This window comes from Podarcis raffonei, chromosome 2 (genome assembly GCF_027172205.1).
Source record: "Podarcis raffonei isolate rPodRaf1 chromosome 2, rPodRaf1.pri, whole genome shotgun sequence".
NCBI lineage: Eukaryota > Metazoa > Chordata > Lepidosauria > Squamata > Lacertidae > Podarcis > Podarcis raffonei.
Genome location: NC_070603.1, coordinates 64,111,470 through 64,136,182, shown reverse-complemented (window position 1 = coordinate 64,136,182; position 24,713 = coordinate 64,111,470). Strand labels below are relative to the sequence as shown.

At 44.5% G+C, this 24,713-nt stretch overlaps 1 protein-coding gene across 2 annotated transcripts in view; it reads left to right on the top strand.

Moving 5' to 3' along the window:
• Positions 1–3,621: 3,621 nt before the first annotated feature.
• CCDC69 (coiled-coil domain containing 69) overlaps positions 3,622–24,713 on the top strand; it is a 30,757-nt gene continuing 9,665 nt past the window's right edge. The window contains exons 1-3 of one of the 2 annotated variants that reach the window (XM_053377058.1): positions 3,622–3,847; positions 18,922–18,991; positions 24,047–24,207. In XM_053377058.1, coding sequence (XP_053233033.1) covers positions 3,800–3,847; positions 18,922–18,991; positions 24,047–24,207 — 279 coding nt within the window. In that variant the 5' untranslated portion in view covers positions 3,622–3,799. Of the gene's footprint in view, positions 3,848–18,921; positions 18,992–24,043; positions 24,208–24,713 lie in introns of both variants that reach the window. The other variant, XM_053377057.1, reaches the window with a different exon arrangement.

Genomic DNA, 24,713 nt, shown 5'->3' with positions numbered 1-24,713 from the left:
CATACATATAAATAATGAAGTCAGGTGCTGTATTATGGTCAAAGTGGTGGGACTGATCATTGGCCATTGTTGTTGACATTTATATACCACTTTTGTCTTCCAAGGCTCTCAAGGTGGTGGACATGGTCCTCCTCCTCCCTGTTTCAACTTCACAACAACCCTGTGAGGTAGGTCAGGTTAAGAGACGTTGACTGGCCCAAGGTCGTCCAGTGAGCTTCCTGGCTGAGTGAGGATTAGAACTCCACTCTCCCAGGTCCTAGTCCAACACTCTAACCATTGCACCGCACGAAAGGAATCACACCATGCAATAAGAGTGTCAGGGAAGGTGAATGGAATGGGATATCCTCGAAGAGCGATGCTAACCGCAGCGCTGCAACATTTTGTTGGAAGAGCCTGCTCTCAAGCCAGGTGAACCTCACAGGCAAAGACATGTGTGAAGAGGCAGAATAAAGTGGAGGTCTGTTGCTCTCCCTGGCCCAGACGGCATTGTACCAGAAGTCTTGGAGAACCTAAGAACTTAAGAAAAGCCCAGATCAGGCTCATCTAGTCCAGCATCCTCTTCTGACAGTGGCCAGCCAGCCACTTGTGGGAGGAGAAGGAACAGGCTCACAATATCCCTGGAAAAGCAGTGCACTTGCCTCAAGAGCCATATTATGGATGGACGCCAAAGGCTCCCAGTTTCCATGTCTTTGGATACAGCCAGCCAGCTGAATGAACTAGATCTCTGCAGCAAAGACCCTTTGCTGCACACTAGGATATACTGTATCCCAGGCACCAGGCACCATGCAAATATGGATGCCCCTGTAATTATTTACAGCCAGCTAGTTTATCAGATTTTTTTTCCTTCCAAGGAGGAGGCAACAAACGTGTCCATTTATCTGGATTCCTCCCAGCCAAGCATTTGCCATTCTTCTTACTGAGGGAAGGGTCTTAAGGGATGTAACCGAATCTCGCCCAGGGCCCCCGATTTAAATGGCAACATTTTAAAAACAAACATGTGCTGTAACTGAAGTCTGTAACCACAACACTCCCTTGCCATGCTGCTGCCCAGAAAGCAGGAAGCCCGCCCTATCAACATATCCGAAAAGGTTATCGTATTACAGCTAATACTGGGCTGCTCTGAGGGAAAGGAGACGGCAGGGCTGAGGAACAGCCAAAACCACAACATGCCACAAAACCCGCTGCAGCGCTGCCCTTAAATCCAGACGGGAAACACCACACAAGTGGGAAAGAGGAATGTATGTACCTGTGAAATGTTGCCGGGTTTGAGCAAGGCCGTCAGCCACTGTTTGTGTGTGTTTGGGCTGCAGATGCTTGGGATTCTGTAGCCGTCATCCTAGAGCTCTTTCCCTGGGATTGTTGTTGTTGTTTAGTCGTTTAGTCGTGTCCGACTCTTCGTGACCCCATGGACCAGAGCATGCCAGGCACTCCTCTCTTCCACTGCCTCCCGCAGTTTAGTCAAACTCATGTTACTCGCTTCTAGAACACTGTCCAGCCATCTCGTCCTCTGTCGTCCCCTTCTCCTTGTGCCCTCCATCTTTCCCAACATCAGGGTCTTTTCCAGGGAGTCTTCTCTTCTCATGAGGTGGCCAAGGTATTGGAGCCTCAGCTTCATGATCTGTCCTTCCAGGAGCACTCAGGGCTGATTTCCTTCAGAATGGAGAGGTTTGATCTTCTTGCAGTCCATGGGACTCTCAAGGGTCTCCTCCAGCACCGTAATTCAAAAGCATCAATTCTTCAGCTATCAGCCTTCTTTATGGTCCAGCTTTCACTTCCATACATCACTACTGGGAAAACCATAGCTTTTACTATACGGACCTTTGTTGGCAAGGTGATGTCTCTACTTTTTAAGATGCTGTCTAGGTTTGTCATTGCTTTTCTCCCAAGAAGCAGGCGTCTTTTAATTTCATGGCTACTGCTGGGATTAAGCTCCATTAAATTCAACAGGACTTCCTTCTGAGCAGACACTTGCATAGTATAGCGCTGTAACTGTACATGCTTCGGAGCTGAGGGCCCAGTTTAAAAAAAGATGCCAGGCATATGCAACTCCAAATGCATATATTCCACCAACCCACTCATATCCTGTTTAAAATGGGGCCAAAAGCAGAAAGTGCAACATCACCGTCTTGGGCTTTTAAGGAAAGGCAGGGTACAAATCTAAGAAGAAGAAACTCCAGTTAGCTCACTCGGTTAGAATGTGGTGCTGATCAAGCCAAGGTTGCTAATCCCCATATGGGCTACCTGCATATTCCTGCATTGCAGAGAGTTGGACTCGATGACTCTTGGATTGACCATTCCAACTCTATGAAATCACAGCCAGTGTGGTGTAATGGTTCAAATGTCACAGTAGGTGAGGAGAGACCTGCGTCCAAACCCCTACCCAGCCATGAAACACATAGGCCTAGTCTACATGCATACATATGGCTTATATTATTTGTGGCTTTTCTTTTCTTTTCTTTTCTGCATGGGTGGGATGTTTTAATTTATTTTAACAACAACAAAAAATAGAATTGTCTTTTTAAATTGTTCTTCCAATGCCAGTTTTAATGTATCCATGTTTGTGTTTGTATTTTCCTTAAAATATTATAAGTCTCTTTGAGTTGCCATGGCAAAAAAAGAGAAACTAATAAAATTAATTAATTCATTACAACTACTTGTCTTTTAGAAGTGGGCAGGGGGATAGGAAGGGGGGTGCGAGGGGTGCGGCAGCCCTAGGTGTTATCCCTGAGGGGGTGACAAAATGGCTCACCATGGAGGGGGGCACTTAATGCGGGGCCTGTCCTGCAGCGCGCCCGAGCCACGCGTCTCTCCTGGGAGTGAAGCAGTGGCTCAGGGCCCTGCGCTGCCCAAAACGGCAGCGTGGGGCTTGCGTCCGCCAGGCAGACTCCATGGGCAGCTCGCCACACTGCCCCCCTGGGCGGATCGCCCCTGCCCTGCCGCTCTGTGTGCCGGAGCAGCTAGCTATGCCCCGGGAAGTGGGTGGGATTTTAAAAGCTACTTCTTTTTCCTCTCAGTTTTAATATATCTATGCTGGGGTTGTTGTTGTCTGCCTGTCTGTCTGTTTGGCTGTAAGTTGCTTCGGGTTGCCCCAGGCAAGATAAAGTGACTGACAAATGTAATTGATATGATATGATATGATTTTAGAGCGTGGTTGCAGTTTCTATCCCCGTATGGGACAGCTATATATTCCTGCATTGCAGTGGGTTGGACTATAACAGGCACAGGCAAACTCGACCCTCCAGATGTTTTGGGACTACAATTCCCATCATCCCTGACCACTGGTCTTGTTAGCTAGGGATGATGGGAGCTGTAGTCCCAAAAACATCTGGAGGGCCAAGTTTGCCTATGCCTGGATTAGAATGATCCTCAGGATCCCTTCTAACGCTACAGTTTTATGATTCGATGATTCAATGATAATTCTTCTTCTTTGGCGATGGAAGTTCCTGGGAGGTCAAGTAGCCCCCTGCATCTCGGACTCTCTCTTGCGGCCGCGTATAATCAACAACCGCGATGCTTCTCTTAACTCTTCCGCAGCTGGAGTTTTATCTAGTTCCTCTTTCTTTCTTTCTTTTGCAAGAGAACCATTCGAAGGGGCATCTCTTCGGAGACTTACGGCGCGCGACGGTCTCCGCATGAAGTTCATGCAGGCTGTTGTCAGGTTCACTTTCGGGGTCTTGTCGTCGGAGGAGGCAGCGCGCGGGATGAGGGAGACCTCCTCGTCCCGCGGCGGCGGCGGCGGCGGCGGCTCTTAACCCCTGGGATTCCGCGAGAGCTTTCCCCGCGCCGCGCTGCGACAGGGATGGGCTGCAAGGGGAGCAAAATGGGCTGCTGCGAATCGGGAAGAAAGGTAACGGCGGCGGGGGGCGCGAAGTTTTTTAAGGGGAGTTGAAGTTTTGTTGGACGGGTTTCCTTTGACAGGCACCCGGAGGGGAACGGAAGGGCAGCGGGTCTGGCGCGCTAGACACCCCGCATCTAATCGGTGAGCGGGTCAGAGCGGGGAGAGAGACTTTTAGCCTGCAAGAAAGAGAGAGAGAGGAAGGAAGGAGCAGTTAGCAACCGAGCCACCGTGCTCGACTGCCCCGGAGGCAAGGCTCCTTGCGTGGGAGGAAAAGTTAGAGACGCGAGCCCGCCCCGCACCCCCCGCGCGCAAAAAAAGAAGCAAGTCGAGGAGCCAAGCTGGAGCCCAGCGGTCACTAAAGTCCTTCCTTTGGGAAGGGGGGCGGCTGGGGAGGCGCGTTGCCCTCCAGCCGCTTCCAAACAAAGAGATTTCTTCCGAAGTATAATCTGAAAGGGAGGGGAGCGCGGGGCAACTTTGGGAACGCGCGATTGGCTGGAAGGAGTGTGGGGGATTTTCGTACCTGGGGAGGGGAGGGGGGCCGTGAAGTGTCTGTAGACCCGGGTTGCCGCTGTTCGACTGGCGTGTACACGTGGGGCATGCTCAAACTCGCGTCACGTGTGAACGCTCTCGTTCTCTAGCCTTTCCCTGGGGGCTGGAAGGGTGGAGGTTGGGTGTGCAAAGCTGCCACAGAGGAGAAAGGATTTCTCCGGGTGGTGGTTTGTTTTGGTTCTCGTTTTTATTATGAATTTTGTGTTTTTTATCTTGTAGTTCTATGTTGTGAGCCCCCTGAGATCTACAGATGAAGCGCGGTAACCAAATGATAATAATATAATAATCACAAATAAATAAATAGGTGATGACGCAGGGAAAGTAGTCCGCGCGTATTTATGCAGGAATGAATGGCCCTGCAGGTTGGCTGACACTAGACCCTGGGTGGGGTAGGGTGGGGGTAGTAATTCTGGATCAAGTGATCCGGGGTTAAAACGTGGGTCGTGTATCCTAAATCGCTTCTGGTTGCCGAGGTCATATGCTGAGTTTCTGAAAACTCGGCAAAAAGTTATGTGTGGTCTTCCCAAAGCATCTGCCTGTAAATCTCCAGGGTCGCTCCTGGCAAGTGCTAGATCCCACGTCTTTAAAAGGGAGTGCATTCCATGAAAGGCAGCGGAAATCTCCACTCATATTCTCCTTTGCTACTTTGTTTTTAAGAAAATAAAATACTTTCCCAATTATTGTCCTAGAAAGAAGAAAGATGTTTTGGCAATCTTCAGCTTAAGTCAAAGCAAATGTGAGGCTTGTTTGGGAGATAGAATGGGAGTGTGCAGATTCAGGGTGCTGTCTCTGGGTTAGAGGTGAGGTTCTATCCAGCATTGTATAAAGACAGGTTTTGGGTACTTTTTTGCGTTCCAGTTGTGTGCTGTTAAACTCAAGTGAGAGATCAGGCTAAGCTACCCTGAAGCTCTGGTGTACATTTCAAGCTTCTCAAAATCCGAAATCAGGACAATGTCTTCATTCTTGTAAATAGCCTCTTGTTCTCATGCTTGTGTGTGTGTGTGTGTGTGTGTGTGTGTGTGTGTGTGTTTGATGGCAAAATGTATGATAAAATGTTGATATTGGCAATTTCCTGTTAAAAAAACCACCGCCACAAAACAACCCACAGCTTTGCTGGAATATTTATGCTGGCTGTTCAGGAGCTGGCATATTCTGATTAATGTTTACATCCTAGTCCTCTGAATTTTAATATATTCTCTGGTGTTGGGGACCTTTTTTTTCTTCCAAGAGCTGCCTTGAGGATAAATTTGGGGGCACATGCTGGCAATAGGTGGGCACCAAGTTCAAAGTAGACAGTGCCACCTGCCTTTCTATTTGCCACTCCTTATCCCGTGGGCATAGCCAGGATTGGGGAGGGGTCAGGCTTCATGTCAGTAGGGGCAGAACCTCAGTTAGTTAAGTATTTTTATTGATTTACTTGCTGGGGGGGGGGTCGACAGCTGCCCCTCTGCCCTCCCTTGGCTATGCTCATGCCTTACCTCCACACACACACCCTTTGGTTATCCACATGAAATTAGGCTGAGGGCTACATACAATCCTTGCACTACAGGTTCCCAACCCTGGAATAGACCATTAAAGCTGCATAATATACAACAGCATACAGAACACACTTACCTGGGAGTAAGTCCCATTGAACATGTGTAGGATTGCACAGTTTGTCTATAAAGGTTACAGAGTAGCTGTACATACCCAACATTTCAGGACATTTTACATGACCAAGTAAGACGAATTCTCTTTTGAATCATGTTGTTTGAATAAGTCTGTCTCTGATTGCCACAGTCAGGTGTGACTGTTTCTGCTTCCTGATTCAGACAGATTGCTATAACAACAGATTTCACAATGTGCCGTTGTTAATTTCTAAGAGAAATGTACATTCTCAAGCCACTGATCACAAAACTCTGCCTTCTGTTCGCAGAAGGGATGGGCCATTGTTACAGACTGGCAAAGAAAACACGCTTTGCCTATGCTTAGAAGTGCCCTTGCTTTCAATATGGCACGATGAGCACATTTTTCTAGGGCTGAAGCCTGGTGAGCTTGGCTCAAATGAAGCCTTGCCAAAATGATGGGGCAAACCCCAGCATATAACTTAATATTTTTGCAAGTAAATATTCATAAGCTTTCACTGTCCATAAACATTCCTTTCTTGACACACATTTTTGCTCATTTCTCAGGGAAAAAGAGATCTCAGAAGACAAACATGTTATTCTATATGTTTGAATTCTGTGAGAAGGTTTACTAAAGAACATCTGTGACTGTTGCTCTTTTCTTCCTTTCCTTTTTTCTTTTTTGTTGCAGCGTGCACCTGTCTCTACTCAATAAATACGCTTAACTGTATTGCAAAGTACGTTAATCCCCTTATAAGCAAAGTCAAACAATTTCCTATCAGACCAGTCAGAACTTTTCTCCAGTTTGCACTACATTTTAAAATTGCAGTGAGCAGGAGGGACAGTGTTTGGGAGATTACTTTCAGAGATATGGAAAGAACTAGAATGGGAACATACCATGCACTCGAATTACTACTATCCATACTTAGGAGAACTTACACCAAGCAAATCTGAGTGACAGCTTCTCACAAATTTCACACCATGAATATCATCTTAAAGTATTCTGTCTCTACACTAAGCTAGACAAATCTCTGTTTCCCAATTTTTCAATCTTAAAATCAGCTTTCCACATTGGTTTGTGAATGTTCTTTTTTAAAAGTCAGCGTGAAAATCAACACACATTTGTATGTGCATTTTTCCTAATCTACACATTTTTGCTAAGAATTTTCCCCAATTTTTGTATATTATTTTCATGAATATATGCACACTCCCCCCCCCATATATGTTGTTTGGTTGGAGAACTGCATGCCAAAATTTGGAGAAGTCTGAATTTTGAAAAACAGCTGCATTTGGGTTTGTGTATTGTTTTGGGAAATATGAATCAACTTAAACAGATCCTTTAAAAAGAAGCAAGCAACATTCGATACCTATCTGAGGTTTCTTCAGGATAGTATTTTATTTATTTATATTAAAAATTATAAACTACACCGAGTCCAATAATAGATTTTACGGTGGCATGGAAATAAATTTAAAACTACAAATGCATTATATTATAATACAAACCAAAAATATGATAAAATTAAGAGAGGTGAAACATGAAACCAGCTAAAACTATCACAATCTAAATTGCCCAGTGCACATAAAAAGGTTTTAACAGTGTAGCACAAAGAATACAGTGTCCACGCTAAATGTCTCGGGTTCAACCATCCCCAGCATCTCCAGGTAGGATTTAGAAAGACGCCTGTCTATATACAATACTGAGCTCTGTTGACCAATGGCTTGGCTCTGTAGAAGGCAGCTTCCCCGCACATCACAGAGAGAGCTATTCAAAAGCTTTGTCTCTGACCACGCAGTAACCTAAATCCCGTGCTTCTTGCACATGTGCAAGAATTGAGGTTGGAAACTTACACCACCACCCCTTGGCACTTACTCAAAAGAAGAGACAAATACTCTCCGAGTGGAGAAGGTTTTGACTGTGGGATCCTAGCCAGTGTTAATCTGCTCAGGTGGAGCTGTTCAGCTGCTGCTTTGCCATTTCAGGCCTGTGGGCTCTGGTAGGCCTCAGCCTTTCCTGTCATTTATTTTTGTTTCTCCCAAGAGTGAGAAGATAAGGAAGCGATTGTCTTGGTGCAGCACACCAGAATCCTGTGGGGATGTGTTCAGTAAGAATGCTGCTGTGCGCTGCCAGGACATTGCAGAGACACTTTATATCGGGGTGTGGAATTCCTCTGCCTGGCACAGGACGACACGCGCTCTGTTCTTGCAGTCTGATCTCCGATGGAGAGGAAGGCTGGGAGATACCTTGCCATCTTGGAAGCTGAGCCCTGGCTTCCCCACCCCAGACCCGGATTGAACATATTGCACTGTTCGGAGAACAACACTACAACCATTGACATATTCGACTTGAAAGAGGCCATTTCCTCTGCTTGAATAAGTCCTCTCTTTTAAGGGATGTCTGGTCCAAGTCTGGTAGTCAAGATGAAGAGTCACAGAGTGTAGACCCATGAAACTGATGGGCATGACTTAACTTGGGTCATAAGTCGTGTACATCAGTTTCAGGGGTCTACTCTGTGACTCTTCATCTTGACAACCAGACCAGGTCACCTTAACCTGAGGGGATACAACCCAAAGGCAGGAGAGCAGGTTACTAGAATGTGGCCGGCAACAGTTGGTGTGGGGACAAGGGACTAAGGAGGCACACAAGCGCCATGCTGAGATATACTGTGCTTCTATTTACATTATAGTAATGGCTCCTCAGGTTGAGTCCTCTTGGGTTTTGTGGTGGTGCATTAAGTGGCCACCCTATGCGACAAGTTATATAAAATGTAAGGAAGCAGAACCTGATCAGCAGGCTAGAACAATGTACAAGGAAGAGGAAACACTGGGCATAATTGTGTGGGAATAAGAGGGCGTTCGGTGGGGGCTTTTCATGCATTCTTGGGTTGCAGTTAACCATCTCTTTGTGCTGTGACCTGTGAGGGTTGGCCATACTTCAAAGTGATAGTAGCCTTGATCATCAACTTTGCATAGGAAGTCAGAACATTGGTCTATCTTTCTAGCTCAGCATTGGTGACAGAGCAGTGGCTTTCCAGGGTTTCAGGCAGGAGTCCCCTCTGGCCTGACCTGGAGATCCTGGGGATTGAACCTGTGACCTTTTGCAAGCAAATCAGGTGCTTAACCACTGAGCTACAGCCCATTCCCAACAATTCCCCCCCTGGAATGATCATCAGTGATCTTCCCAGGCATATATTAAGCAGCTGAAGAAGACAGGCCACAAATTGTCAACAGAAAGTGTGTTTTTTCAACAACTGCTGCATGGGCAGCACTTCCAACCAGTTTTCAGAGTGGGAAGATGGCTATCGACTTCTTCTTTCTTCTTTCCATGTTTTGATTGCTGTGCTCTCTCACCTTCTGTATTAGTATGGTGGTCTGCCTGAGAGAGAAGTGACTATCATATGAGGCAGAAGTGAGGCCTGTGGTGTTTCAGATCTTGCTGAACTACAACTCCCATCATCCCTGATCATTGGCTATGCTGCCTGAGGCTGATGGGAACTGGAGTTCCATCTGGAGGACGACTGATCAGATGGAAAAGAAGAACCCACAGTCTTTTCCTTAATAGGAAATGCCTTGAATGAGCTGCTTCTGGGGTTGGAGAAGAAGTGTTTGAGAAGCAGCTCAGTTCAGAAGAGACTGCTTGAATAGTGTGTCCTAGTAAACTGTCCAAGTCCAAGTAATACTTGTGTCACACCTGCAGTTAATTTGTACATAAAACCTGTTATATATTACAATATTTTATATGCCAGTGGTCATAACAAAACAGTCCAGTGAGCTTTATATATTTGAGAAAGGTCTGAAGGAAAACTACCCTTTAACCCACTTATATGAGCTGATGCTGATGTAACATTCATCCTCCAAGTATCCATTGAAGAATATGCATTAACAAGGTTGCATCATAGTAGAAGTAGTAGTAGTAATTTATTTATACTCCACCCATCTGGCTGGGTTACCCAAGCAACTCCAAAACATATAAAAACATAATAAAACATCAAACATTAATAGCAACGATCTGATCCAATATAAGAAGCCACAATAACAACGAATCTAACGCTCACCTTTTTTGGCCAAATTATGTTGCAAAAATTAAGGTGCACATTAGATTCCATGGCACATTTGCATTCACCAGCAAATACTGTACTTTTTTTGGTTTCAAGGTTCTGAAAATTGAGGTGCACATTAGATGTGACGGTGAATACATGAATTTTCCAGGGATCCTCTAGGGATACATATCTTGGAGGAAAAGTATATGAAGCCTACTTTGCAAGCAGCCAGAAATTCAGACAAAGGAATACTTCTTCTACTGTTGTCCCTCCCTTTGGGTCATCTTTCCATCTGCAACTGCGGTTAGGAACACACCCTGTGTCAAAACCAGACACCTGTCCTAAAAGAGGAAACAGTCACTAACAATGCACTATTATGCATCTCTGTTCAGAAGTAAGTCCCATTTAGTTCCATGGGACATGCTCCCAGGGAAGTGTTTACTGGACTGCAGCCCCAGAGGCACGAACAGAGGCCAGGAAATGGAGACTGATTGTTAGCATATGTGGAGGGTTCAGCTGCTCTTCTGCATCTCCATTACCTTCTTGTCTTCTGCAAGAATATCATAACATTCTCTCAATACAGCTGCATTGCAAATGCAGTGACTCGTTTAAAAATGTAGCAAACAGGCACAGAGACTCAAGCTGCAAGAGTTGTACTAGAAGCCTTGACTGGACCATTATGGGATGTGCATGATTGCACAGCAGGTGATCCCAAGGGAACTCAACAAAATCAATTCCTCTAGGTGTGTAGGTCACATGCATTGCTCAGGAATTATAAGAACACCCCCCCCCCATCAGTACAGTTTTGAAAAGTTAAGTTACACCACCATGTTTCAAAATGGTTAGGGGTGCCACATGTCCAGATTTCCCCGGACATTACCGGGATTTCAAAGGCGGAACTGGTGGAATTTCTGAAAGGTGGTGTTTTGTCAATCAAAAAAATCGTGGGTGTTTTTTTGGCGTTTTGTAAAGCTTAACAACTCTCAGGGTGTCCTGGTTTTATACTTTTTGAAATACGGCAACCCTAAAAATGGTGTCCAGTTATATCCAAACATAGACAAAAAACTGCTCATTGATCTCAGGCACCATCATGCAAAATTTAGTTGTGATATCTTACGCGGTGTCCAAATGCATAGAGAACAGATGAAACAACAACTTTTCCAAATATGTATTCTATAGACATGCGCGCGCACACAGAACCCCATAGCAGCAAGCTCCTGTTTTACACAAAGCCTAAGTTCTCATTCTTAGAAGCAGCACATGAGGACAACTATAATAATGGGTAGTATGGAGTTAAACATTGTCTGTAAATATTATGAGTTGCTGCTCCACCCTTTAGTATGTTATGCAGTTACTTTCATTTTCCCATCAAATTGCGTTAACCTCCAGAGGTTTTCAATCTTTTTGAGTCCATGGCTCCCTTGACCAACTACTTTCTTTCTGCAGCACCCTTGTGGGGCTCAGGAGCCCAGTTAGGTCACCCCTTGCTTGCAGAGCCTGCAGCCCCATACCCTTTTCCAAACACCCGCCCTTGTGGAGTGTTCCCTCAGCCTCCTCTCCTCTCCCTTCTCCTTGGGAGTCCTCTGGACAGCTACCACCACTGCTCCTGGTCTCTGAGCCCCTGCCCGCCCCAAAGAGAGGTGCCTCCACAGGGGCCTAGGAAGAGGATTGCCCCATTTGCCTGGGGAATTTGTAGCCAGGGCTTCTGTAACAAACAGCCACACAAGCCTTTGGGAGGCAGAGGCATGAGAGGGCATCAGAGGAGGGAGGGAAGGAAAGAGGGACAGAGACCAGTGTTGCCTGCGGCACCCCTGACCATCATTCATGGCACCCCAGGGTACCACAGCACACTGGTTGAAAACCACTGTGTTAATCAATAAACAGTCCCTCTTTCTGGGTCTGCAAAGTGAATAATCCTTTTTTATATGAAATAAGAACTTAACAGCATTAAGCCTGTTTCTTGGTGACTCTTCCTGACAGTAGGTGGAGGTTCACATGCTACCTAGATACTTCTGCCACATACATGAAAATGCCCTACATGTTTTTGTTTTTTGTTTTTTTAAGAAATAGGGAACCCAGAACGTCAGGGGGAAAGGTTCTAGTCTTCTATGTGTGTGAGAACCTATGGGAAAACATTCCCTCATAGGAGCCCTCTCCAGGACTCAAGAGATTAGTATGCTACCTTTTTGTTTAGCAGTGCACACAGCAACTCTCAGTGAAGTCACAAAATCAGAAAAGTCTATTAGCACAGTTATAAACTCACACAAGACACCCACAATAAACAATAAACCATGTTGCGTAAAATAAATAAAATGGGTTGTATGCAACATGGCACCAAGTACACAGTTTCATCAGCACAAAGATTTCTGCTTGCACAATTCCCCCCAATCCACTTGCAGGTTTCCAGAGCAGATGTGGGGAGGGCACTGGGTGCCTACAGTGGGAGGCGGAGGAAGCAGTAATCCTTGTGCTGCCAGGATGAGTTACCGGGAAACCACCCAATGGAGTCACATACCCTCCAACATTTATCCGATGAAAATAGGGATGCCCCATTCCATTCTGAGATCAAATCAGAAAACGGGACAGCTTCTCTAAATCAGGGACGTTCCTGGAAAACAGGGACACTTGGAAGGCCTGGAGTCACAGCAAATCTGACAGGATCATTTACGGTAAATCTGATCCTGCTCTAGTAAGAGAGGAGATCTGGGCTTAAATGAGGTGGGTAAAGTATGGTGCAGGGCAGGACCCCATTCAGCAGAATGGGCAGGAGGGGCCTCAGACGCAGCAACAGGGCTGGGTTACTGCATTTTTTGAAGTCAGCAGAGTACAGTGGTACCTCGGGTTACAGACGCTTCAGGTCACAGACTCCGCTAACCCAGAAATAGTACCTCGGGTTAAGAATTTTGCTTCAGGATGAGAACAGAAATTGTGCGGTGGCAGCGTGATGGGCCCCATTAGCTAAAGTGGTACCTCAGGTTAAGAACAGTTTCAGGTTAAGAATGGACCTCTGGAACGAATTAAGTTCTTAACCCGAGGTACTACTATAATTCATATTTTTAATGAAAGGAGAATCTTTTTCCTTCTGGTAAAACCATTCACTCCAGAGTCTAAAATTACCTAATTGTACCACTGGCCAAATTTTGGGGGGGTGCTTTGTGGATGAGCTGAACCCTAGTCCTAGTCAAGCACACTTCTAGTGCTGTAGCTGGGATTGAGGAGAAAAGGGGAAACGAGAAGCATAAAGGAACAGACAGGTTCCTGCAGAAAGGAAGCACCTTTTGCAACTCTGTTTGCTCTAAAAATTGGTGCTATATTTTGTTGAGACAGAGAACTGGGCCTGTGTTTTCACAGGTATACACTGTATAATATAGAAACTGGGATTAGCCATAACTTCCTGCTCTATATTGGGGTGTCAGATAACAGAAATCTAGAGCTTGATTGGGCCAGGACAAGTTACCGTATTTTTTGCTCTATAAGACTCACTTTTTCCCTCCTAAAAAGTAAGGGGAAATGTGTGTGCGTCTTATGGAGCGAATGCAGGCTGTGCAGCTATCCCAGAAGCCAGAACAGCAAGAGGGATCGCTGCTTTCGCTGCGCAGCGATCCCTCTTGTTCTGGCTTCTGAGATTCAGAATTTTTTTTTTCTTGTTTTCCTCCTCCAAAAACTAGGTGCGTCTTATGGTCTGGTGCGTCTTATAGCATGAAAAATACGGTAATATGTTAAGTCCTAAGCCATGATGATAATAGGATAAAAGGTGTTGTAACTAAATTTTGCCTACCAGACAAGCTGAAAAGATGAAACTTGGCAGTGGTTTGGGGTTCATGAGGTTGTTAAATGTTCTATCCGCAGAGGTCCAGGGCATATGTTTTTACTTAATTTTAATTCCATATTTCTTTCCATATTGCCAAATAAAATGAAAAAAGAAAGAAAGATGGTTGCTGCACAGTTCTAAATGTTTCACAAGCTCACACATTTCATAAAGCTGGTCACTAATTACAGTATAGGGCCTGATTGATCCACAAAGTGCTCAGCATCAGCACATGTTTACAGAGCGAAGTAAATAATAATAATAATAATAATAATAATAATAATAATAATAATAATTTTATTTATATCCCGCCCTCCCCAGCCAAAGCCGGGCTCAGAGTGGAAGTAGTCCTTAGAAACTGTAGTTAGGATTGCAGCCTAAGTTTAACCCTACATCGTGTCCATTACATGTACGGTAATTGTTTGGTTATGTCTACATTTACACACACAAAAACCAATGTTCTTTCTTCCATCTCTAAATCTAATCAATAGAGCATTCCAGTTGGCTATTGATTAATTTCCAAGTTTTGGAGTCTGCAGTTCTTGGCTAATTGGAACCATTGGCCTAGAAAGAGTAAGGCTAGCAAGTTGGAGGGAAAGGGCTTTCCATGTGGTGTCTCGTGCCTTCTGCCAAGTTTGTGATTAAGTAAAACTTCCATACCACTTCCCAAACCACTGCTGTAAAGCTAAGGAAATGACTGGGAGCCTTCCAGCTTTAACAGCACATTGTCAGGGAGACAGGCAACTCAAGGAATGGGGCTCTCCCCTTCTCTCTTTGACTTGCCATATGCGTTTTATTTTTTTAATTATGGCGATTGCGCCACAGAAGAAAACATGTATGGATGCATGTACTGTAGAAAATCATGGCTTTATAATGCTCCACAAAAGCCATATTAACTCCTTGTATGTCTTAATCTTCAACCCCACGCATAGTGGGTGGAGCTGGCAGAGATACCCATTTAAACCAAGATAACTTGCTTCAGTTCCAAATAACATTGCAGAGATCACAGATACAGAAGATGATTATTTTTCCAGGGATTGTGTATGAAACAACCCAAATTTGCACTGCGTGTGTGTGTGTGTTTAATTTTCATTTTCATTCAACTGTATTTCTCCCCATTATTCATTTATTCCTGAATGTGATTGAAATTCTTGCCTAATTAATTAAAAATATTTATAAACAACAACAACAACCTGCATCCTTCCAGGATCCCAGAGCACAAACTTGTCTGAAGTGCTGTTTGATGCTTTAAAAACCATCCGTTGACAGGACCCTTTGATTCATGGCAGAGCAGCTGAGGAAGGCATTTTGCTATCAGAAATTAATCTCTCTTTTTTTGTTAGTCACTGTAATACACACAACAGATACATGTGCCCTTCTTTCTTACCCAGCTATCTATCTTTACACACACTGTATTTTAAAAAAAACAACCACCCAGACTCATAGGGTTACTGCAACACTCCCTAACATGCAACACTCCTATCCTCCAAAACAGTGCCCAACCTCACTCTACTGCTCTCTGAATTTGGATGCTACCTTTGATTATAAGCAGACGCTATGCAGCTATTTTATATCTTGAAACATCTTTCCTCCTCCACCGCATACATAGCATTCTACAAAGAGAAAACCTGGCAGAGATTGGCTCTAGTAGTTAGTGCAGCAAATGTAGGACAGTGTAATCATGTACAGAACAAGCAGTGCCCAAAACTCTCTGCTTTGTCTCACTGGGCACTGATGCCCACATCATTATGTTTTTTAAAGTCCTTTTGCAGCCCGTAGCTTCCAGAAAACATTTTGCATGAACTTCTTCCTTTAGAGACATAGCAGCCGACAGCAAATCCTTCGAAGTCTGTTTTGCGAAATAACTGCAGAAAATCCAAGTGCCAGGATGAGTTTTAAAGGAGCTGTACTAATTCTCCCTCCCCAATTTACCGGTGGCTCTTTCTTGCATTCTATATAGTGGTTGGAGTTGTGAGCAGGGATGAGCTATAACCCTCCAGATGTTCCTGAACTGCAACTCCCATCATCCCCGTGCTGGCTGGGCCTGATGTGAGCTGGAGTCCAACAACACCAAAGTTGTAGGTTTGATTCCTGTATGGGGCAGTTGCATATTCCTGCACTAGGGTCCCTTCCAGCCCTACAATAGATAAAGCAACAGATTCACCATTCCTGCTATATGAGATCAGAAGAAATGGCGGCCCAGAACGGCAAAAGACCCCAGTGCCTTTGGTAGTCCATGAAGGAAGCAAAAGACCCATTCACTGACTGTTCTTTCCTCTCCACCCTTACTCTTGGGGGTATTTATTTATTACATATCCCACCTTTCTTCCAATGAGCTGAAGGTGGCTCTCCCTCACAACCTGTGAGGTAATTTAGGCTAAGAGGCAGTGACTGGCCCAAGGTCTCCAAATGTACCTCATAGCTGAGTGGGGATTTGAACCCAGGTCTCCCAGGTCCTGGTCCAACACTCTAACCACTACACCACACAAGGGGGGACCAAGGTGACAGGCCTTTCCTGCTCCCTTAAATCTCACAAGCACCAGAGACTTGCATTTAATTTGTACCAAAATAGGTTGCATGCCAACCTTGTGAGGATTTTTTTTAAAAAAGAGTACTATTGTAACAATATTTGGGACTCTTAATACGAACAGGTCTGCCTGTGCTCACCCCCTTCACCTCCTCAGTCTGCTAGGGAGCAGGTGGCGCTGTGGTCTAAACCACTGAGCCTCTTGGGCTTGCTGATCGGAAGGTTGATTGCACAATGGGGTGAGCTCCTATTGCTCTGTCCCAGCTTCTGCCAACCTAGCCCTTCAAAAGCACACCAGTGCAAGTCGATAAATAGACACCGCTGTGGCGGGAAGGTAAACGCTGTTTCCATGAGCTCTGGCTTCCGTCACGGTGTTCCGTTGCACCAGATGCTGGCCACATGACCCAAAAAGCTGTCTGTGGACAAACACCGGCTCCCTCGGCCTGAAAGCAAGATGAGCACCACAACCCCATAGTCGCCTTTGACTGGACGTAACCATCCAGGGGTCCTTTACCTTTACCTTACCTTTGCTGTTTGGACTAGCATGAATCGAAATTGAGACCAGCACAATACTTATATGGATAACACCTGGAAAAATCCTGCCTGTTCTAGTCAACTCTGTCTTTGAGTGTGAGATACAGGATTATATAAACAAATAGTGGGATGCTTGCCCACTATGCAGAGGTGAGCTGAGTGCAGAGATCTCTAGGGACACACTGTGACCTCTGAATGACCAAAATAATAATATAAAAACCCAGGAATGTCAACCTGTTTGTTCACAGGTTGATGTTTGCTCCAATTCAGTAAAGAGACTGTTTTCCCAGGGAAAGCGGTGGGGCAAACAGAAGACCATTTGGACCTGAGCTGATAGCAGACAACAAGCATAAAACTAACTAGACCTGTGCTTTCTAGGCGTGGGGCAAACAAAGTGTGAAGGAGCCCTGTAGGACTCAGCAGGGAGGAAGATGGCGACAAAGCCAGAATCGGCTTCCACCTACTGTTGGTCTCTCGGCCTTCCACCCCACCAGCGCTGCTGAGCACCAGCTACCATTGCTGTCAAGCTGCTAAAAGACAGGCCTGGAGTCACAGAAACACAACAGTGATCAAGGAGGGAGCCCCTTGTGGAATGTGTGAAGAGCCCCCTTGCCTGCTGGGGTTAGTGGGGAAGGGAGAAAAACCCATCCTTCTTGGGCCATTTAGAAATAACTAAATATAATTGTTTTCCTTCTTCCATTGTTGTTAATGCAAATAAATTTGACCCGCCTGAGGCTATGAGGAGGACTGCCAAGTCCATATTACCAAGCAAGGTCCTAAATCCCATTTTTATATAAACCCCTATTTAAAACTGAGGCTGGGATGGAAACTCTGACAGGACCAGAGCTCAAGTGGGGATGGTAGCAGCAGTTGACGCTCTAACAAAGCATTCCTTGGGTGATGATGTAACCGCTTGAACGGCAGCCTAAGCGAGTTTTGCTTGTGCCAGATATTTGGAGGAGTTATTAGGACTGGGCTTTATCCTTGTAATTGCCTGTGATTTATTGCCCCTTTTAAAAAAATATGCGCACACAAACCCTTCTCATTCCTGCGCTCACTCTGCGCCCTGGAACAGGCTATTTCTAGGCTCCAGAGCTGGCTATAAAAAGCATCCTCAGAGCTGTGGATCTGCAGGAGTAGCAAACTAAGCTTCCCCCAGTTGCCTGATGTCGCGATTGACCATCCAGTTGCTCTTGCAGAATGGGGCATCTGCGGTGTGAAGTTCGGGTGAAGGGGAGGTGCATGGCAAGGCCGTTGGAAAGTGTGTTCTGCACACCCCGGCGCTGTGCAGTTTGATGCCAGACACACTCCTTGTTTGTCAGTTCTTTAAGCCTCCTTCATGTTTTCCAGCTGTTCCTTCCCTTCGAGGGAGCGAGGGGCCCAATGTGCTCCTTGCTCTGCAAAGGTGGAGGCTTGGAGTCGGGAACGCCAGCTGCAAGGATGCAAAGCAGAAAGCTAGGTAGAAGGAGGAGGAAGGTTCATAAATCTCAAGGGAGTGGGGTGGGTGTTATGATCTATGTGCATTCTGAGACATGAGGGGATCTTTCTTTTAACTCTCTCTGCTTCATCGTGTGAGTTGGCAGCAGGAAAGAGGAGTGTCCGAGGCCACAGCAAGATCTTCCCTGTTCACACCATCAGACAGCCGGTTCATTGGGGTGAATCGAGGCCCTGCCCCACCAACCCTCTGCCACAGTGGCATGTTCTCATGCTAAGAGAAATTAAGCCTGGCAGTGGATTGTGAAACATCCTTCAATGCAGTAGCTGTTCCTGGCACACTAGGGCAGTCCTCTGGGAGGTGAGGGGGTCACATGTCTGCCTGAGGAGCTGAGATTTTAATTGTGCCGCAGCTCCCGTGTCAAAGAATTGCTGAATTATTTTAGTGTCTCAGGAAACCAGGAGGAAATGTCCCAATACTGGCCAGCATAAAGTTTTCTCAGAAATGCATAGTTCTTTCCCGGTTTTGGTTCAGCATTCACGAATGGAAAAAAAAGAGAGATGTGATCCTGTTTGTGTCTTTTCTACAGAAAAAGATCAAAATTCAGCATGAAAGAGGACAGGCATCCTGTGAACTAAAGGCACTGAAGACAGAAAATGGTAAGATACAAACAGACATAAAGCATCTTGAAGCTTCTCCATTTTAAAATCAGTAATGTCTATTTTGTTTTTAAAAGGTATATAATATACAGGGCTTTTTTTCAGGGGGAACTCACAAGAACTCAGTTGAAGCACCCCTCAGATGAGCACCATTGCCAGTATAAGGGATCAAGGGTGAGTTCATGGTGAGTTCCAGCCAGTGCTATTTTTCTAGAAAAAGAGGTGCCAGAACTCACTATGAACACCTCCCTCGTTCTCTTAGAATGGCAAAGGTGAGGTGCCAGAACTGAGTTCTTGTGAGTTCCCCCTGAAAAAAAGCCCTGGTTGCAGCACCTCTTTTTCTAGGAAAATAGCACTGGTAATATGTAAAGAGTCCCAACCATTCCTGACCATGCATTCACAAGGGCAGGCACTGAACACATGAAAAGGTAATGACAGGTACATCTAGCTGCAGAAACAAAGGCTTCAGAAATGGTAACTTATGAGTTCAGCCTTCAGTGGGTAAGTGCTTCCACCTGCTATGACAAGCAGCAAACTGAGGTGCTTATTCATGAGTAGATCTTTTCCTGGTAGAACTTCCAGCTTGCCTTGATATGTAGTTTGGGGTCTGCTGACAGATGTGTACAGGCTGGACTGTTAACTGTTGAGTAGACTTGTTTTGGGTGGATGTGCCAGTTTGTTGCTTTAAACAGCCGGAATGGCCAGTGATTAAATCCTAGGGAAATAGATGGTGTGGACATTTACCAAGCATTTTACAGTCCTGCAATCTGATTATTTAATATTCTGGCTTTACAAATGCAATGGAAAATCAGTTAGGCTAGCCAACATTTCTTTTCTTGTAATATTTCAAATATTTTTTTTAAAAAAACAGAACAAAATATCACCCTAAATTTCAACATGGAATAGGGATTTTAATCCAGGATTTCTGGATCTGAGGCAAATCCAGCCCATCAAATCCAGCTCTAGTTTCATTTTATTTATTTTTTTTATAATATTTTTTATTACGTTTCTTTCCAAATTTTATACATTACAAACAAATAAGGAGTTTACAAGAAACCATTTTTTTTTTTTTAACAAAAATCCCAACTTGGACTTCCCCACCCCTTCCGATTCTGCGTTCTTTATATTAACAATGTCAGCAATTTGTTACCTTATGTCATACCTTATTGTAACTTTTACATGTTATGTATCTATATTCAATGTATTATGTCACAATTTTTATACCTTTAAAATAAACGTAACATGTTCAATTTCATATTATCTCCTTTTCTCTTTTATCACTTAGTTTACTATTTACTTAATCATAATTGCTAAAGCGTATCATTTCCAAATCATGCACCGTCTTAAGATTCATACAGTTTGTAATACTTTTGCAAGTAGTCTTTAAACTTTTTCCAGTCCACCTCAATTGTTTCTACATCCAAATCTCGGATTCTGCCGGTCAGTTCAGCTATCTCCATGTAGTCCATCAACTGCATCTGCCATTCCTCCAGCGTGGGTAAATCTTGTGTCTTCCAGTTCTTTGCGATAAGTATTCTTGCTGCTGTACTAGCATACATAAACAAAGTTCTGTCCTTCTTTAACACTTTCTGGTCTACCATGCCCAACAGGAAGGCCTCTGGTTTCTTGGGAAAGGTATACCTAAATACCTTTTTCAACTCATTGTAAATCATTTCCCAGAAAGCCTTAACCTTTGGGCATGTCCACCAGAGGTGAAAGAAAGTCCCCTCTGCTTCCTTACACTTCCAACATTTATTGTCAGACAGGTGATGTATCTTAGCTAACTTGACTGGGGTCATGTACCACCGGTATATCATTTTCATAATGTTTTCCTTCAAGGCCGTACTGGCCGTGAATTTCATTCCGGTGTTCCATAACCTTTCCCAGTCTTCAAACATAATGTTGTGTCCAACATCCTGTGCCCATTTAATCATAGCAGATTTAACTGTCTCATCCTGTAAATTCCACGTAAGCAGCAAGTTATACATTCTAGATAACAGCTTTGTCTTTGGTTCTAACAATTCTGTCTCTAGTTTCGACTTTTCCACCTGGAAACCAACTTTTTTGTCCATTTTGAAAACCTCTTGAATTTGAGCATAATGTAGCCAATCTCGCACCTTATTTTTTAGTTTGTCCTGGCTCTGCAACTTCCAATTGTCTCCAATTTTTTCAGTCAATTCCCAATATTTCGGCCAATAGGCCTCCATATTGGGTCTTTTTCGGGCCTTGGCCTCCACTGGTGATAGCCACCTCGGAGTTTTACTCTCTAGTAAGTCTTTATATTTCATCCAGACTGCAAAAATTGCTTTTCTGACAATGTGGCAGCTCTAGTTTCATTTTAAAATGATATTTACAAGTGACTAACTGTCCCAGAGTATGAATTGGGGATTCACTTTCAAATGTGCATCTCATTAAAAGCAACGCAGTGTAGACAGGTGGTACCCAGACTCAGGAAATGATGCATGTTTGGGAGGTTTCTTATATATCCAGATCTGCTTAGTTAGACTGGAACAACTGTGCAACACTGGATAACATAGATTCCCCTGTACATATTAAACTGAGGCTTTAGGCAATATAGGTGCAAGGAACTGAGCAGGACAGGCACGTTTCTCCCTAAACAACAGAGCATTAGTAATGCTAGCAGCATCTGCATAAGCTACTCCCAGGTGGAACATAAATAGAATTTCTTTCTAAAATTCCTATGAGAAACTAATTTAATCCATGCAGCGTATAAGTCTACATTCTGTGTGATGCCCATGATACGAGCCTGTCCTGATATTACTTGTCATAGGCAGGTAGAATTTATTGAGATGAATTATGTATTTGTTGAGTGAGGTGAAAAACTGACCGTGGTCTAAAGTTTTGGCAGCTTCGCTGTCTCACTTAGCCAAGGAATTTCCCCTAAATAAGCAACACCTCCATTTAACGAACAGTGAAGTCCAGTCCAGTCAGGAGGGGGAAGCAGCAATATCTTGAAGGAGAGGGTGGTTCCAGCAGAGGATGTAAAAAGAGTCAACATTTATCCGTATAACTGCCTTTATAGCTGTTAAATGTGCAGCTATGCTCCTGATATGTTTTAGGGAGAGCATAGCTCTATTGGAGTAGCAAGGTTTACTCCAATTACTTGAGCAAAAGAGTAATCTGTGCATTTCTCCACTAACTGTGCCAGACTGACATTCTTACAAACCAGCACACACTGGCCTGTGTCACAGTGCAGATCTTACAAGCAATACAGTCCCAAAACAAACCATGAATTTGGGCACACCATTCCTGCCCTGTAGCTGTTGAGCAGTAGGGCAGAATCTCTCTTGGGGTCCCTTTCAACTCATTGATTTTTGACTCAGATGGGTGAATGGTTTTTATTTGTAGAGCTGTATGTAGAAATGGCCTTTCAAAGTTCTCTTATTTGTGTGCAGACAAATTGGACTTAACATGTCACCAAATTTCTCCAGAGGGAGGAGAAGTTTTACAACAGTTTCTCAGAGAAGGGGCTCAGCACTAGCAGTGGCAATACCTTCTTCCCCTTCCTATATATCTATATCATCTATCTATCTATTTATCATCTATCTATCATCTATTTGCCACCACCACCACAAGTGGCAGGAAGAAGTATTGGCAGCCTGGCCACCATTTTGTATTTTCCACAATGTCCCAGGTGTTGCTCCAGGGCAGGGCAGTGCATGTGGAAGGAAAGGGGGAAGAGAAGGAATGGTGGCCTCCACAAAAAAATGGCAGAGAATATTTGGCCAGAATTCTGCAAAGCGAGCACCCTTTTGAGGGGACGATGGAAGTAAACCCTCTGGAATTTTCTCAGGAAAATGTCTTTTGAGACACTTTGGCTCAGCTCTAGTTTTCTGTTAAATACCTGGGTTTGTGAGTAATCTTGACAGATACCTATCTTCCACTTTTTAAGGAGATTAGCTGATGGCTCTCAATAGCTGGAATTTGGATAGCAGAGTTGGCAAGGGTCAAGAGGGCATGTCTGTCTTCTCATACCTTTCCACCCTTGTTTTGGTTGAGGATGATGCCAGCAAGCTGTGTGAATCAGCCGCTTTTAAGAAAGAGAAGAGACATGATCTGGGACTTTGGACTGTCCTAGGATGCAGGCTGTTCTGCCAGCAGCCTTGATGTGAGAACGGCAGACTTTGGAGCCTCAATCTATGCTCAGCCTGTATATTTGTTAGTACATGCAGATGTTACAAAACACTATAACCCTCCAGGGCTCTTATTCAAAAGGAGACAAGCGAGCCATTTGCCCCTGAAACATCTTGCTGCTCCTAGAATCAGAAAGAGCAAAACTGTTTGATCAGTCATCCATGTTATTATTTGAAGCAAGTGCTTAATATACGCAAGTTTCGTTTAAAGTGTTCAAAGCACTACATGCATATTACTTACATGGTATTGTGTTCATCCTTTGTGCTAAATATGAACCCTGTAAGCCAGTTTTACTTGCCCAATAAGGAAGCTGTACCAAATAGCTTAACAAATATTAGTTGAAAGGACTCCAAAGGCAGCCACGATCCTTCCACAGTTGTGATCATCTCCCACAGGTGGCATTTCCAGGCAATGCCCAAAAGTCTTCTGAGCATTCACTGCCTTTTTAGGGTCTGGTGATGTGGGTCATGGTCTACTTAAAGGGCCAGCGAGCTCTGGGGGCCCATCGCAGATCCACAAACACTGCTTTATTAATCCTTAGGACAAACCTGTAAACAAACCAGTTCACACCTCGTGCTCTTAACCCCAATTCTCTTCTAGAGGGAGTCCAAAAATAGTGCATGCCTGCATCCTGGATAGGCCATATCTAGCACTCTCCAGCACATATATCTCAAGAGGCCTCTCTGGAATGCAAGTATGTCAGTTGCCTTTGTAAAACTGCCCCTTCCAAAGTGTGAAGTGAAATTTAGATTAACACCCTGAATGGCAAGTCAGCCGGGTATTGGAACTAATGCACTACACAGTCAGCGCTTGGGGGGGTGGGAGGTGGAAGCAAACCAATACTACAGAAAGCCACTCATGTCCACGTGCTTTCTCCTTCTTTCCTCCACATTGAAGAAGCCTGTTTACATGAGGAAGCAGAGAAAGGGAAGGCAGAGCTGCTGGAGAAGCAGAGAAATGAGATCACAAGGCTCCAACAACAACACCAGGAGGAGAAAGTGTGTCTGGAGGAAGCTCACCGCACTGAGACTGAGAAACTTAGCCAAGACATTAAAATCCAGGTTGGAGCTGTCTTATTCTTGCCCTTTTGAAGCGATGACGCCTGACTCGTTGTCAGACCAGACACTTCTCTTTTGCTGAGCAGTATTCTAATGGCTCACAGTTTCAGAGCCTAAAATGTTGTTTGGAGAAACCACACGCTAGCAAGACACTAGCAAGCAGTCATGCAGGTCCAGTGGGTTGAATGTGCAACTAATTCTTCACCAGGTACACACTGTTGTGTATGCGAAACTAGTGCACAACCACAATGGGAATGAGTAGTAAAGAATTGCCCCATGCTGTTATATTACTCATCTCTAGTGTATCTTACAGTCAACTGCCTTTGTGTAATTCATTGCCCACTAAATCATAGCTTTACTAAATGTCAGCATTAACTGAAACCAGATCTTAAATTTCTGCACATATGTGTGGACGAGTAATTATTTAGCAACATAATTAAAAATATTATTTTGTTTATGGCCATCCCTGTATTTCCATGTTGCAGAAAATCAGATAATTGACTGGTTAA